A 12955-nucleotide genomic window follows, 5' to 3' on the forward strand; every position below is an offset into this window, starting at 1 on the left:
ATAAAGCTGGAAGAAAAAAAAGTTACCTGAGGTGCTGTTGAAAGAGAAGATGCCAAGTTCTTGGTGGCAAGATGATTCAATGTTTGCTATGCTAAGTGTGATAATGAATGGCGCCTGGACAACTTCTTTCTTTCAATTACTTTCAAAGGTGTACTTCAATGAAAAATTCCTTAGAAGCCTAAGGAATAATATATACCAAAAAATCTCCTCCCCACTTTGTTATGGAACTCAATGGCCAAACAAGTATCACCGGGAAAAACAATTCAGCCTAGTCTGTATTTGTAAAGGGAAATGATCTCCTCTAGGATTTTACTGGAAAGACAGACCCGACAAACCCTTCCTGTGTTAGGAGCTGGGTGACCATCGGTTAGCACTGGACGTCTCACATCCCTCAGTCCACGCAAACCGGGATGGTTGTTCACACTCAGAGCAGTTGTGTGTGTGCTTGTTGGTGACTATACTGGCAGTGTCATTCGAGAACTTTTCCGAGATGCTCCCACACGCAAGACGCTGGACTGAGAGCCGCAGGTGTACAAAGATGAAGAAAGGGGAGCCAAGAGCAAATGAGCCTCCTCTTCCCTTTGTGGAAGTTATGTTGGTGCTGCATTCAAGTGCAGTTACCTTGATTTGGTCAGTGTGGAGAGGGTCATTCTGGAGAGGGACATCCAATGGGTAACTGATTGCAAGTTCCAGGATGTCTTTCACTAGAGCACTGGCCTTGACACCTGGGTACACATCCTGGCTCTACGACTTGACGGTCCCGGGTCTCACTAACTCTGTGCCTCGCATTTCCTAATCTGTAAAATGTGGAGTCATGGTACCTATACTTCATACGGCTGCGATGAACATTGAGCAAGTTAACACATGTAAAGGTCTAAAATTGTACCTGGCATGCAGTAAGTGCTCAATAAATGTTACCTTCACTTTTTATCACCATCGAAGAAGGGTTTGTGTTGATTCTCAGGAAAAAGATGTCAAAAGTAAAGACCAGAGGTGATACTGTACTATTTCTAGAGCCTAGAATAGAAAACCCTGTCTTTGTTTTCGGGACAAATCACAAGGAGAGAGTTGGGGACGACGGCCTCCTGTTTGACAGATGGTAGCCCAGCTCTAGAGAGGAAGGAACAGAGCTGAAACTTCCAAAATGCAGGGCTGGAATTTGACCAGTAAGATAAATTTGCAAATAAATATAACCCAAGACAAAAATGGAAAAAGAAAAAAATAGCCCATTCTGGTGTAATGAAAGGCCTAAGAATGAGAAATTCTGAAGAAGTGTCACTTGAATAGATTATTTTATACACTATAGTGCCAAACACAATTATGAAAACAAAATCACACTGGATTACACATGAAATTTTTATTGAGAGTTGTGTGTTTGTTCAGACAACTCACGGGCCTTTCGTTGCGTTAGCTGAGTAAGAAGCTGGATAGCAAACGTGGTCACCAAAAGTCATCTGGTTCTTCAGGAGAAAAGCCTGGGAAACTAAATTAGGGGAAGACAAGAAGTTTTTAAATTTGTTAAGTTCGTGTCAAGTTGATTTGGGTATCTTGGTAATGTTCTCATTGCTTCCCTGTGGGGTTTCTGCCCTCGCTTACAATTTGTATCAGTAGCAAGTTCATGAGTTAAAAAACACAATTGACTTTGTTTTAAAGTCAGTAATTTTGATTGATTCAATAATTTCTTACAGGCCGACTCAAACATCTGAATGTTTCTCTTGGCTGACAAAACCAGCAATGCGATAATGGTCTGCGTAAAAACACAAAGTTGAGGACACCATACCTTTCCTCTTTGTCACTAGATGGCAGTGTGTCCACTTGTGAGCCTTCTCTGACAATGTTTTTCGAGTTCTGATACAAAGAGGGGGGAAGAAGAATTTTGAAATTAGATATGCATCAATTTTATTAAACACTGATTTCTCTAATAACTATTTTTAAAATATATATGTAATTTAACAGTCTAAAAAGAGAGGTGACTGTTAAACATGAAATTTAGTCAGCACATCAAAATAAACTATCCATCATGCATTCTCAACACTCATATACTTTAGACTTAGAGAAAACATTAACGTCTCAGACAGGAACAATGCATTCATATTCAGTGATATGTATATTTCTTTCTTGTTCTTAAAATAATAAGAGACATCTCAACTTTTACAAAACTTTGACGCATCAAAATCTCTTCCATCTTTTACCCAAGCAAAACTGATGAAGTTTTGTCAAGAGTCTATATATTGAAAAGACTCGAGGCTCCATTTGAACTTTAGATTTTCTATGTTTTTACCTGTCTGTCTCCAATGGAGAAGAGATTCCTGTCCCAAGGTTTTCAAATAAACCACAGAAGCCCACGGTGCCCCCGACCCACAGACGGCCCGCCCACAGCGTCAGCACCTTATCTGCCATCTCTTGGTCTTGATCCTGCTGAATGATTTTCATGTATTTCTCTAAAGTATTTTCACCATAAGCAGATTTTTCTTTCATTTCTTGAATACTCTTTTCTAATTCTTTTTCCATTTCAACCTTCAATGATTCTTCAATCATTCTCTGCGAAACAGATGGGCACCAAAAGAGGAAATACACAAATAGATTTAAAAAGCTGAAGTGTTTCAAAACACAGGGTAATATAATCCTGATCCTCTAAATACAACCTGCATGCCAGGGAACTGTAGATATATATATATATTTTTTTTTTTATTGAAGTCATTGCTACTATCAAAGAGAGACAAACACATCATCTCATTGAATGAAGAGATTAATTTGCCTAAAGTGTCTTGGTGTTTTAAACCAAATTAACCAGGACTCCAAGGAACATCCACACAGAAGATTAATTTACGAAAGACTCAGCAGGCATGTGAAGTGTGGCCAGACTAATCCATCTGTCTGGGACTAGAATCAGGACAGAGAAGACCAGAAGAGAACCAGAGGAAGGAGAAGGGCAGGGGAGTCCCTGGAAGCAACCATGGACTGGCAGTCACCTCCCCTGGGTTCCTCTAGTCCCAGCTAGCTGACCTTTGGAATCTCTTCTTTAAACCCCATTTACAAAGGGAAGATCTATAGCAAAGCACAGTCCCCCCACCTCCTTTATGGGCTTATTTTCAAGACCAGCAGAGAATGCACGCAAACAGGTTTGCAAAAGCTACCGTTTCCTGTGAAACTCATAAGGTGTGTACACGCAGCCTTTCTCACTGCTCTCAAGCAAAGGAGAGGATCGGGAGGCCTACAACAGGCTTTTGAAGTTACCTGCCACTCCTAGGACTTCGGGACACATAAGGACTCACTTCCCTAAGAGGAAGGTACTTACTGAAGGTGTACCATGGAGAAACTAGGACAGAGAATCCAGCTGTACATATCATCATTACCCTTTCTTGATCCAGTTTTTCTAGTTCTCTTCGTTCCCTTTCTAAAGCTTCTTGTCGTTCACTGTGCCTTCTTTCTTCTCTCCGCCTTCGTTCTTTCAAGCGCTGTTCCCATATGTTTTCTTCTTCATTCTGTTCTCCAATTTGTTTCAGATCTATGCCTAATGGGACAGAAAATAAAGGGCAAGTAGCTTCCAGCATCAGATTTTTCAAACAAAGGCTGGCTCGGTTTGCAGGGGCCCTTGCCAAGACTCAGGGAGACTCTGCTTGGTTCTTAGATGACTCTGTCGACCTGCTTCAGGCTGCTGGTCCATCTTCATGGTCTTCGAGCCCCCAGACCCACTCCTAGCACCACACCCCGCCTTTCACTTTACTGAGATGAATACATGTCACCCTTACCATGAGTGATTTCAACTCTCCTGCCCTCCACATCACATTTTCTCATGCTCTTCACCCATCTCCTCCCTGCTTCATCCTTTCCAAGGCAAGCCCTGCATTTCTGCCTCTGTATTTGGTTACGATCCCTCCCCTAGCTTTAGGATTCTGACTTAACCATTAGTCCCCATTGGTTTACACAGCAGTTTCACAACTCTCCCCATTACTCCCACAAAGGCGCTCAAGTCTCTCCCACCCAAAGCAGAACGGAACAGAACCACCACCCTCGCCCCGCTGCTCTCGCCATCTTGCCACCATTCCCCACTTCCTCCAGGCTGATCCCTTTCTGGGGTGTTAGCTCTTGCCTCTGTCACGATCATGCCCACATCTTTTCTCTAGTCCTGATCTCTCTCCCCAGCCTCACATCCATGTTTCTAAGGGATTCCCTGCCATCAACATGTGGAAATCCCACGGGACCGGCTTCACACCTGAAGTCATCATTCCTGTCCCTTTACTCATGCTCTTTCTAAGCTATGTCCACTCGGCCACCAGGGCTTACAGGTTCTACCTCCTTCTGCTCCTCCGGCTGCAATTAGCGTCCTTATCACCATTTACCTTGACGGCTGAAACAACCTAGTCAGCGCTCTCCCTGACATCAGTCTCAGCCTTCAAGTAATCCATCTTTATGAGCACCAGTCATTTCCTGAAGAGGAGATCTGCATTTGCTGTGCACTGTCTCTGCTCTGGTAGAGTCCAAACCCATGGCGGTCTAGGCACTGACGATCTGCCTTTTTCTTTCCTGATTGACTCCCCTTTCTCTCACTGTCTCCTTAACCTGATGCACTCTCCTCCTCCCACAAAACCCCGTCCACTAGGCAAGCCTCCACTGAAATGCCACCTCCTCTGTGAGCTCCTCCTCATTTCAGCACCATATTCACACAGTATTTTGTACCTGCCTTGCCAAAAACCCTGTGTATCTGTTTCTCTTACGTCTATTCCTTCCGGGCAAGGCCCATGCTTTAATTATTTGTCTATTCCCTATGGCTTGCACACAAGTCCCTACACCTCACAGGCTTAATTAAATCTCAATCCCTCAGATGATTATGCTGACCTTTCTCCTCCGGCTCAGGCCTATAACCTAAAATTTTTTCCCCAAGTAATGCTAAGAAACAGACAAATTCACAGGTTCACTAGAGGACTCTGAAGCTTTTGCTGTGCCCTGTTCTAAGTCACCAGCAGCAACTGAGTTAGTTTTACTAATAGGAGAGAGGTAACACAGGCTTCTCTCTCCTGGTCATAAAATTCAAATACCACAGGAGACAGTCAGTCATTTCCACAGGCAGAGATGCAATCTCCTCCTTGCTGGTGGAACAATGGTTACTCCTACACAGGGTCGTTTCTCATAGGGAAGAGCAACCTCAAAACAGGAATGGTGTGGTGCCAATTACAAAAGATCAAGAAAAAAAAAGGGCTACTTCTTTGCTGTGGGGCATACTTTGCAGCTGCAGAGTGATACAAAGAAGCCTCTTTGGACATAAGAGCAAAGAAAAGAAGCATTTCTACTGGGCAGCTCAAAGATACCAAGTTTCAGCCTTTTTCATTTCCCTTTGCACCCAGATGAAGAAGGGGAATGAAGAATATAAGAGAACTTCTCAATGATTAAAACGCAACCACACTATTTAATAATAATTTTAAAAGCCATTATTATAATCTACGTTATATCTCAGAGGGAGAACACCCATCTACTCAGTTGGTTTCTCTTCTTCTAGTACGTTATTTTTATTCCCTACTCACTCAGGACTCTGCCAGATGGCTGCTGTTAGATCTGCTCTCTGGTGGCCACCATCCCTACTCAGTACCTATCGCACCGGAGGTCCTCGGGGATGGTGTGCTGACCGGCCGACCCTCACCCTAGAGGCTTGGGTCTGGGGAAAAGGGGCTTAGGTGGGCTCACTGCTGTATGCCCAGCCCCAGGAAAGTGCCCAGTTCTTGATCACGTCTCGGTGGATGAGTGCTTTCCAAAGCAGACTTACTCAGGAATCAGTAAAATCAACCCTCTCAAAATCCCTTGCTTCTTCCAGCAATTCCTCATATTCCTGAGTGTGGTGACTTAAACCAAGAAACTGCTTACAAGAGGCTTTGCATAGGTCCTGGGGGTGATGTTTTCCCAATGTTTGGAAGGAACTAAGAGACGGTTTTACTTGAGGAATGTCCTTTCAAGTTTGAGGCTTAAACACTTTGGTCCAAGGAGAAAAGAACCTGGCTGTTGGCCTGAGCCCTGGAACGCAGCTCAGATCTCCGCCTCCAGCTTCCCGCTCCTCCCTCCACACTGGTAGGGAAGCGGGTAATCTGGAGAAGAGAAGAGGAAAGAGAAAGGGAGCCAGACAAGAGAAGTCTGACAACCAGTTTTCCTCCAGCATCATCAGCTTTTCCCAAGATCAAAATATAAAGGTTTTTCTGTCCTAAGTTTTTAAGATACAAAGGAAGCAAATAGATAGAAAAAGAAATAACATTAAAATATTACAATCACATTAAGAACATATAATGGGTGTTAACCATTATTTCAATTTTCCACCATGATTTCCCAAGATATGAAGGTGCTCAGGAAACGGTTTTTGCAGAAGTGTCTTAAGCAAAAGGGTAACTGCTCTGTCAGACTCTGGACAAGAAAAATGTTCTAAAGCAACTGGCCCGGGAAGGCTACACGAGAAGCCTTGCCTGCACAGTTTTCTCCTCAGCTCTGTCTTTACATGTTCAAATAGGGAATTACTTCAGAAATGTCATGAACAACGATAAGACCCCAACCCCAAGACTTTGAATAATATGCTTACAAAAGGTCCTTCAGAGATACATGAAAGAGTTTACAGAGCAGAGGTTGGCATTCAGGATGCGGCCATGCTATTTGTTAGTTAAAACAAAGAAAAACTTACTGGGGTAGCGATAGGAGACGGGGCTGGTGGGCACAGCGGCTGCAGCAGCGTCCACGTGATGCATGTCGCCAGCAGGATGGAAGCCGTTCACTTCAAAGTGCCATGGCGTGTTCCCTGCATCTACACGAGGTGCAGACAATCGTCCCGTGAGTTCTTAGTAACAACAGCAAGAGAAGGGAGTGCAGCGTGGGGTAGGGGTAGCTAACTGCAAGCACTGAAGTTTCAGCCAAAGCAACCAGGCCAACCTTTTCCTTACAGGATTCTAAGAAGTTCTCAACGAGGCTGTGTGCCAATGTAGTCACTTCTCCAAGTGTTCTTAGGCTTTAAAGAATGAGATTCATTTACAAAACTCAATTCATTACCCAATAGGAAAATCAATCCAGTGACAGAGAAGAATGCATCTGACTTGCTGATAATCACTTGAATTCTATTTAAATATCAACGATTTAAGAAATTTAGTGACAAAGAATTTGTAAAATTTATTAAGGCCTTTCATTTAACTGTTCAAAATATTACACTTTCAGTCTTTTCAATAAATGGTGCTGGGAAAACTGGACAGTCATATGCAAAAGAATGAAAGTAGACCATTATCTTTCACCATACACAAAAATTAACACAAAATGGATCAAAGATTTGAAGGCAAGACCTGAAACTATAAAACTCCTAGAACAGAATATAGGCCTTACACTCTTTGACATCAGTCTTAGAGGGATCTTTTTGAAATCCATGTCTACTCAGACAAGGGAAACAAAAGAAAAAATAAACAAGTGGGACTTTATCAGACTAAAGAGCTTCTGCAAGGCAAAGGAAACCAGGATCAAAATGAAAAGACAACTCACCAGCTGAGAGAAAATATTTGCAAATCATATATCTGACAAGGGGTTAATCTCCACAATATATAAAGAACTCATACAACTCAACAACAAAAAAACAAATAGCCTGATCTAAAAATGGGCAGAGGATATAAAAAGCCATTTTTCCAAGATATACAGATGGCCAATAGGCACATGAAAAGATGTTCAACATCACTAATCATCAGGGAAATGCAAATCAAAACTACACTAAGATATCACCTTATACCCGTTAGAATGGCTATAATCACCAAGACAAAAAATAACAAATGTTGGAGAGGTTGTGGAGAAAAGGGAACCCTCATACACTGCTGGTGGGAATGCAAACTGGTGCAGCCTCTATGGAAAACAGTATGGAGATTCCTCAAAAAATTAAATATAGAAATACCTTATGATCCAGCTATCCCACTACTGGGTATTTATCCAAAGAACTTGAAATCAACAATCCAAAGAGGTTTAGGCACCCCTATGTTCACTGCAGCATTATTCACTGTAGCCAAGAAGTGGGGGCAACCCAAGTGTCCATCAACAGATGACTGGATAAAGAAGATGTGGTATATACATACAATGAAATACTACTCAGCCATAAAAAAAGACAAAATCGTCCCATTTGCAACAACATGGATGGACCTGGAGGGTATTTTATTAAGTGAAATAAGCCAGACAGAGAAAGACAAACACCGTATGATTTCACTCAAATGTGGAAGATAAATTAACACATGGACAGAGAGAACGGTTTGGTGGTTACCAGGGGGAAGAGGAGAGGGGGACAGGCACAAGGGGTGAAGGGGTGCATTTAAATGGTGACTGACAAACAATAATATACAACTGAAATTTCACAATGTTATAAACTATTATGAAATTAATAAAAAAACTATATTATACTTTCAGACTTCGCAATGAAGCTCATGAGACTAAATGATAGGTTATATATAAATATAAAGAAGTCCCAAGCTGGGAAGAATGTCAGAGATGATCAACTCTACACCCCTATTTTATACTTAAGCAGCAGGCTCCCAGGTGGAGCAATCTAAGGCAGGCCATAGCCAGGACACCAGTTTCTAGACAATTTAGCTCATTTTCTGTCACCTCCATTCTTTCACTAAGAATGGGTTTCCTAAATCTGAGGCAGTTGATAGAATCAGTATAATTTAAAGAAAAATAACTTAGCTTCTTCATATTCCATAAAAACGAAAAAAAAAAAAAACAAATTAAAAAATCAATTATTTTAAATCTGAGGCAATCCTAAACTTGGTAAATTAAGTTAAGGTTTACTTGTGGGCTTAGTTCCAACTTTGAAATGATTGATTATCCTGAAATTTTTAAAAATAGAACTCAAACGCACCCCTGAAAATCTCTGATATAAAAACGAGGCGATATATCTGTATTTGTGGTTTTATGACAAAATACAAATGTCCTACTTTGTAACTGCTTTGCTTTTTATAAAAATGGATATATTTCACCAAAACTAAGATTTCTACATTTTCAACTTATAAAAACCAGTACTCATATTTGGACTTACATTCAAAAGATGATTCAAATTCCTTATTATCCTTAAAAGCTAGCTTGTCCAGATTTGAAAATTCATTTTTGTCTTGAAGTTCAGCGTGTCTTTGATAAAGACTGGATTGGAAGAATAAAATTCATGAATGTGAAGCTTTAATAACGTAAACCCAAGAGCACAGGGTGATAAAAACCTTGTGTGACTCAGGAAAATGCTTTAGAAAATTAATTGTTTTTCAGCTCAGTAAGAATAAGAGCTACACTGCATTGGGCACTCACCAGGCACCAGGCATCACTCTAAGTAATTAATACACATTATCTCAGTTACTCCTCGTAACTGCCTCATGCTGTGAGGTAGGTACTACCCTTGTTAACAAAGAATAATGTTGCATTCTCAATTTCGTTCCTAGGAGGAGTTTATTTTTTCAAGAACCACAGAACATTTTTGAAAAAAAAAATTCTGTACGCCATCAGCATAAGCCAGCTAAAGATGCAATACTATAAGCCTGATGTACATCAGAGTGCCCTAACTCGGCACGGGTGTGTCTTGTCTCTTTGGCTTTATCACAGAAAAGAGCAATATAAGAAAACATTATAGGGGCTGGCCCCGTGGCTTAGCGGTTAAGTGCGCGCACTCCGCTACTGGCAGCCCGGGTTCAGATCCCGGGCGCGCATGCGCGCACCGACGCCCCGCTCACCTGGCCATGCTGAGGCGGCGTCCCACATACAGCAACTAGAAGGATGTGCAACTATGATACACAACTATCTACTGGGGCCTTGGGGGGAAAAAGGGAAAAAAAAAAGGAGGAGGATTGGCAATAGATGTTAGCTCAGGGCTGGTCTTCCTCAGCAAAAAGAGGAGGATTGGCATGGATGTTAGCTCACAGCTGATCTTCCTCAAAAACAAAAAAACAACCAAAAAAAAGAAAACATTACATATAGGCACATGTGGCAGTTTTCAACTCTGTACAGTAGAAATGATTCATCTTGCAGATGCCCAGGATCAAACCCAGAACTAAGGAGTCAGAATCTCCCGCCATGGGGACCAGGCACAGGCAGGAGGCCCACATGCAACTCGAATCCCAGCCTGAGTGACCCACCATCGAGCTTCTAAACACATCTACCCCATCCTGCTTCAGCAATCATACCCAAGGACCCATCATCACTTTAGAATTTATTTCAATGATAGACAAATTGGAAGCTTATTTGTTTATATTTAAATGCCAAAATATTTTTAAATGACTTTTTAATCATTGTATGAAACTGTTTCAAGTTTAAACATAAACTGTATTTGCTTTCGTAGATTTTGTACGTTGGTTTTTTTATCTTTATAAACCTGGTCTATTCATGGAACTATGAAGATGCTTATTGATACCATAGTGCATATTCCATATATAAGTTTAGCAAACAAGCAGAAATTACCTATTTGCTAAAAGGTATCTTTTTCCCCCAGGCAATTCAGATGATTCTCAAAGATCACACATCATCTTACAACCTGACTGCAAATTCTATACTGCCACATGGTCTTTAATATCCCCTAAAAAAACCAAACAAGTCAAGGCTGAGACCCCATGCAGCTAACCAGACTCAGCTGAGACTGACCAGAATGCGGTATTTACCTGGCCTTCTGCTCCGGAGGGCTGGAGAGAGAATGGACGGAAAGGCTGTGCCTAGACTCGGCAGGTGAAGGCTGGGGTGTTCCCTCAGGACAAGGACTCGGGGCAGCAACGCGAGATCGGCCCAGACCTAAGGGGCAGAAGGAACCAGGGTGAGAATATTACAAATTGTTTGGAGAAGACAGCAACGTGGTTTCTAAGGAGTTCTATTACTTTGAAAATAAATTCTATTATCCTTGCAAACAGCTGAGTATGATGCATAAGTGATCCACAAAATTAACAATTCAAGCACCTAAATGAAACCGCAATGATAACAATAAAATGTATAAAACCAACCAGCAGTAAAGGAAAAGCCACTGTCCCTCTTTGAACACCTCTGCGTGCCAAGCAAAATGCTAGAAGCTGACCCTCTCTCCCACTGCCTCCCACTCCAACCCTGCTAAGCAGGAAAGCGAGGTTCAGAGAGAGGACACTGAGCTTGGGCTTCCCTAGGCCTGGCTCCCGCACTCTTTCCACTACTGCCCTCCTGGTGCCTAGGGCTGCACTCTTACTCAGATAGGAGGCCACTGAAGATCAGATGCATCCACATCCAGGGCATCCTGCAGCCCTTTCTGCAGTAGCTTACCTTCCAGATACATTTCACCATCCAGGCTTCGTTTAGCTTTTGGAAGGGGAGTGGAGGAGAGGCGTCTGGAGGAAGGGCCTCTGTGGAGCCGTGAGGCCGAGCTGCCCATCAGCGCTTCTGACGCATCGCTCTTCTCCTCTGTACATGTGCCCACTGGAGGCCGCTCAAAGACAAGTCTGTCCTCTGCAAAAACACGTCTCTTGGAGGAACCTGAAGTGATGTTCTTGAGAGTGTCTAGCAAGTGCAGGGGTGGTGGGCTTGGCGCTGCCAATGGGCTCTTCACGGGGTGCTGACTCACTCTTCGGTGGTAATCTCGGAAAGCTCGTTCCAAGCGCTGTGCCTCCTGCTCTAGTTCTTTCACTCTTGCCTTGGTATTGGCTACAAACTCAAGGTCAGAATCGGGGGAACTACCCTCCATGCTGGCATTGGGATAACTTGTGATCCTTGGTGTAACTGTGCCTGTTGTCAGCTTTTCCCGTTGGAGAGGATTTTTCAAGAAATCCTCACTTATACCATCGTCGTGAGGCACCATTAGTCCACAGATGGAACGATCGATCAGAGATTGTTTCGGGTTGCGGTACACTTCATTCTCTAGGGCTGCAGGTTACAGAAAGGTAATGTGAGAAAGGAGGGGAAGAGGCGGAGAACACAATTAAAATATACTCAAGAAAATTATTTTTGAAAAATGAGAGAAAGGAAGAATAAGGAGAAACTTGCACATTAAACACTTTCTGAAGCCACAGTAATGATAATAATTATTAACATTTATTGAGAGCTTGTATGTACCAACTATGGCTTCATAGGCCTTCTTTTGTAACGTGTACTACTGCACAATCCATTATGCACAATCTTGAAATCCAAAAAGCTCTGGGAACTGAAAATTTATTCATAATTTATTGGGTGGCAAAGCCTAACCAGACCTGAACTCATTTGGTTGAAAAACTTGACCTGAACTGATGTAAATCCCTTTATAACCTTTATTTATTCCACCCAGCATGAATATTCATGCATTTGACTGCAAAATAATTAACGTGTTTCACCACAGGATGCTGCCCCAGAAAACCAGTGTTTGGCCCGAGTTTCAGAGAAGGGAATGAAGACCTGCAGTCACAATAACGCTGTGGGCTAAGAACTCTCACTGCTCCCATTTTACAGATCAGGGACTGAGGCTTACTGAGGCTGGTCACACAGTTAGCAAGGTGGAGAGCCGCTGGGATCTCCCAACGCAAAGCCAGTACATGTGACGGCTCCTCTCCACAATGCCTCTTCGCTGGTGCTACAGGACAGATGCTTGCAATGGGCAATGCATGTGTTTGAAAAGGTTCCATCTTCATTACACTACTTTTCTTGATACGAGATCGCCATGGTTTCAGCTGTGGGCAGTTTGGCGAACAGAATTGTTGAGAGAAAATGAAGAACAGGAAAGAGTAGAAATGAGGAAAGAGATTAAAACTAGTGCAGGGAGTACGGAACAAGGGATTGAGGAGGAAAGAGTGCAAACGGGCACCGAGGAAGCTCAGAACCAGAAAGCAGGAGAAAGCAGTTCAACCGGTAACACACAGAAACTTCCTTTGAGCTTGAAAGCAGCTAGAGAAAATACCTAAGCTGCAGTATACTCGTTAAGAAGTAGGAAGGGGCAGGGTCACGCATCCATGGTGAAGACACAGTAATCAAATGACAGCAGTAACCACGCCCTGAGTAT

At 42.6% G+C, this 12955-nt stretch overlaps 1 protein-coding gene across 5 annotated transcripts in view; it reads right to left on the minus strand.

Moving 5' to 3' along the window:
- Window positions 1-1338: 1338 nt before the first annotated feature.
- The window catches only part of OFD1 (OFD1 centriole and centriolar satellite protein), a 38299-nt gene continuing 26682 nt past the window's right edge, over window positions 1339-12955 (minus strand). For all 5 annotated transcript variants that reach the window (XM_087426488.1, XM_014791111.2, XM_014791109.2 and 2 more), the window contains 8 exons: window positions 11254-11850; window positions 10632-10758; window positions 9032-9132; window positions 6659-6778; window positions 3357-3514; window positions 2389-2541; window positions 1781-1848; window positions 1339-1483 (listed from right to left, as the gene is read on the minus strand). In XM_087426488.1, coding sequence (XP_087282614.1) covers window positions 1441-1483; window positions 1781-1848; window positions 2389-2541; window positions 3357-3514; window positions 6659-6778; window positions 9032-9132; window positions 10632-10758; window positions 11254-11850 — 1367 coding nt within the window. In that variant the 3' untranslated portion in view covers window positions 1339-1440. The remainder of the gene's footprint in view (window positions 1484-1780; window positions 1849-2388; window positions 2542-3356; window positions 3515-6658; window positions 6779-9031; window positions 9133-10631; window positions 10759-11253; window positions 11851-12955) is intronic.

This window comes from Ceratotherium simum, chromosome X, assembly GCF_057802395.1.
Source record: "Ceratotherium simum simum isolate JZ-2026a chromosome X, ASM5780239v1, whole genome shotgun sequence".
Lineage (NCBI taxonomy): Eukaryota > Metazoa > Chordata > Mammalia > Perissodactyla > Rhinocerotidae > Ceratotherium > Ceratotherium simum.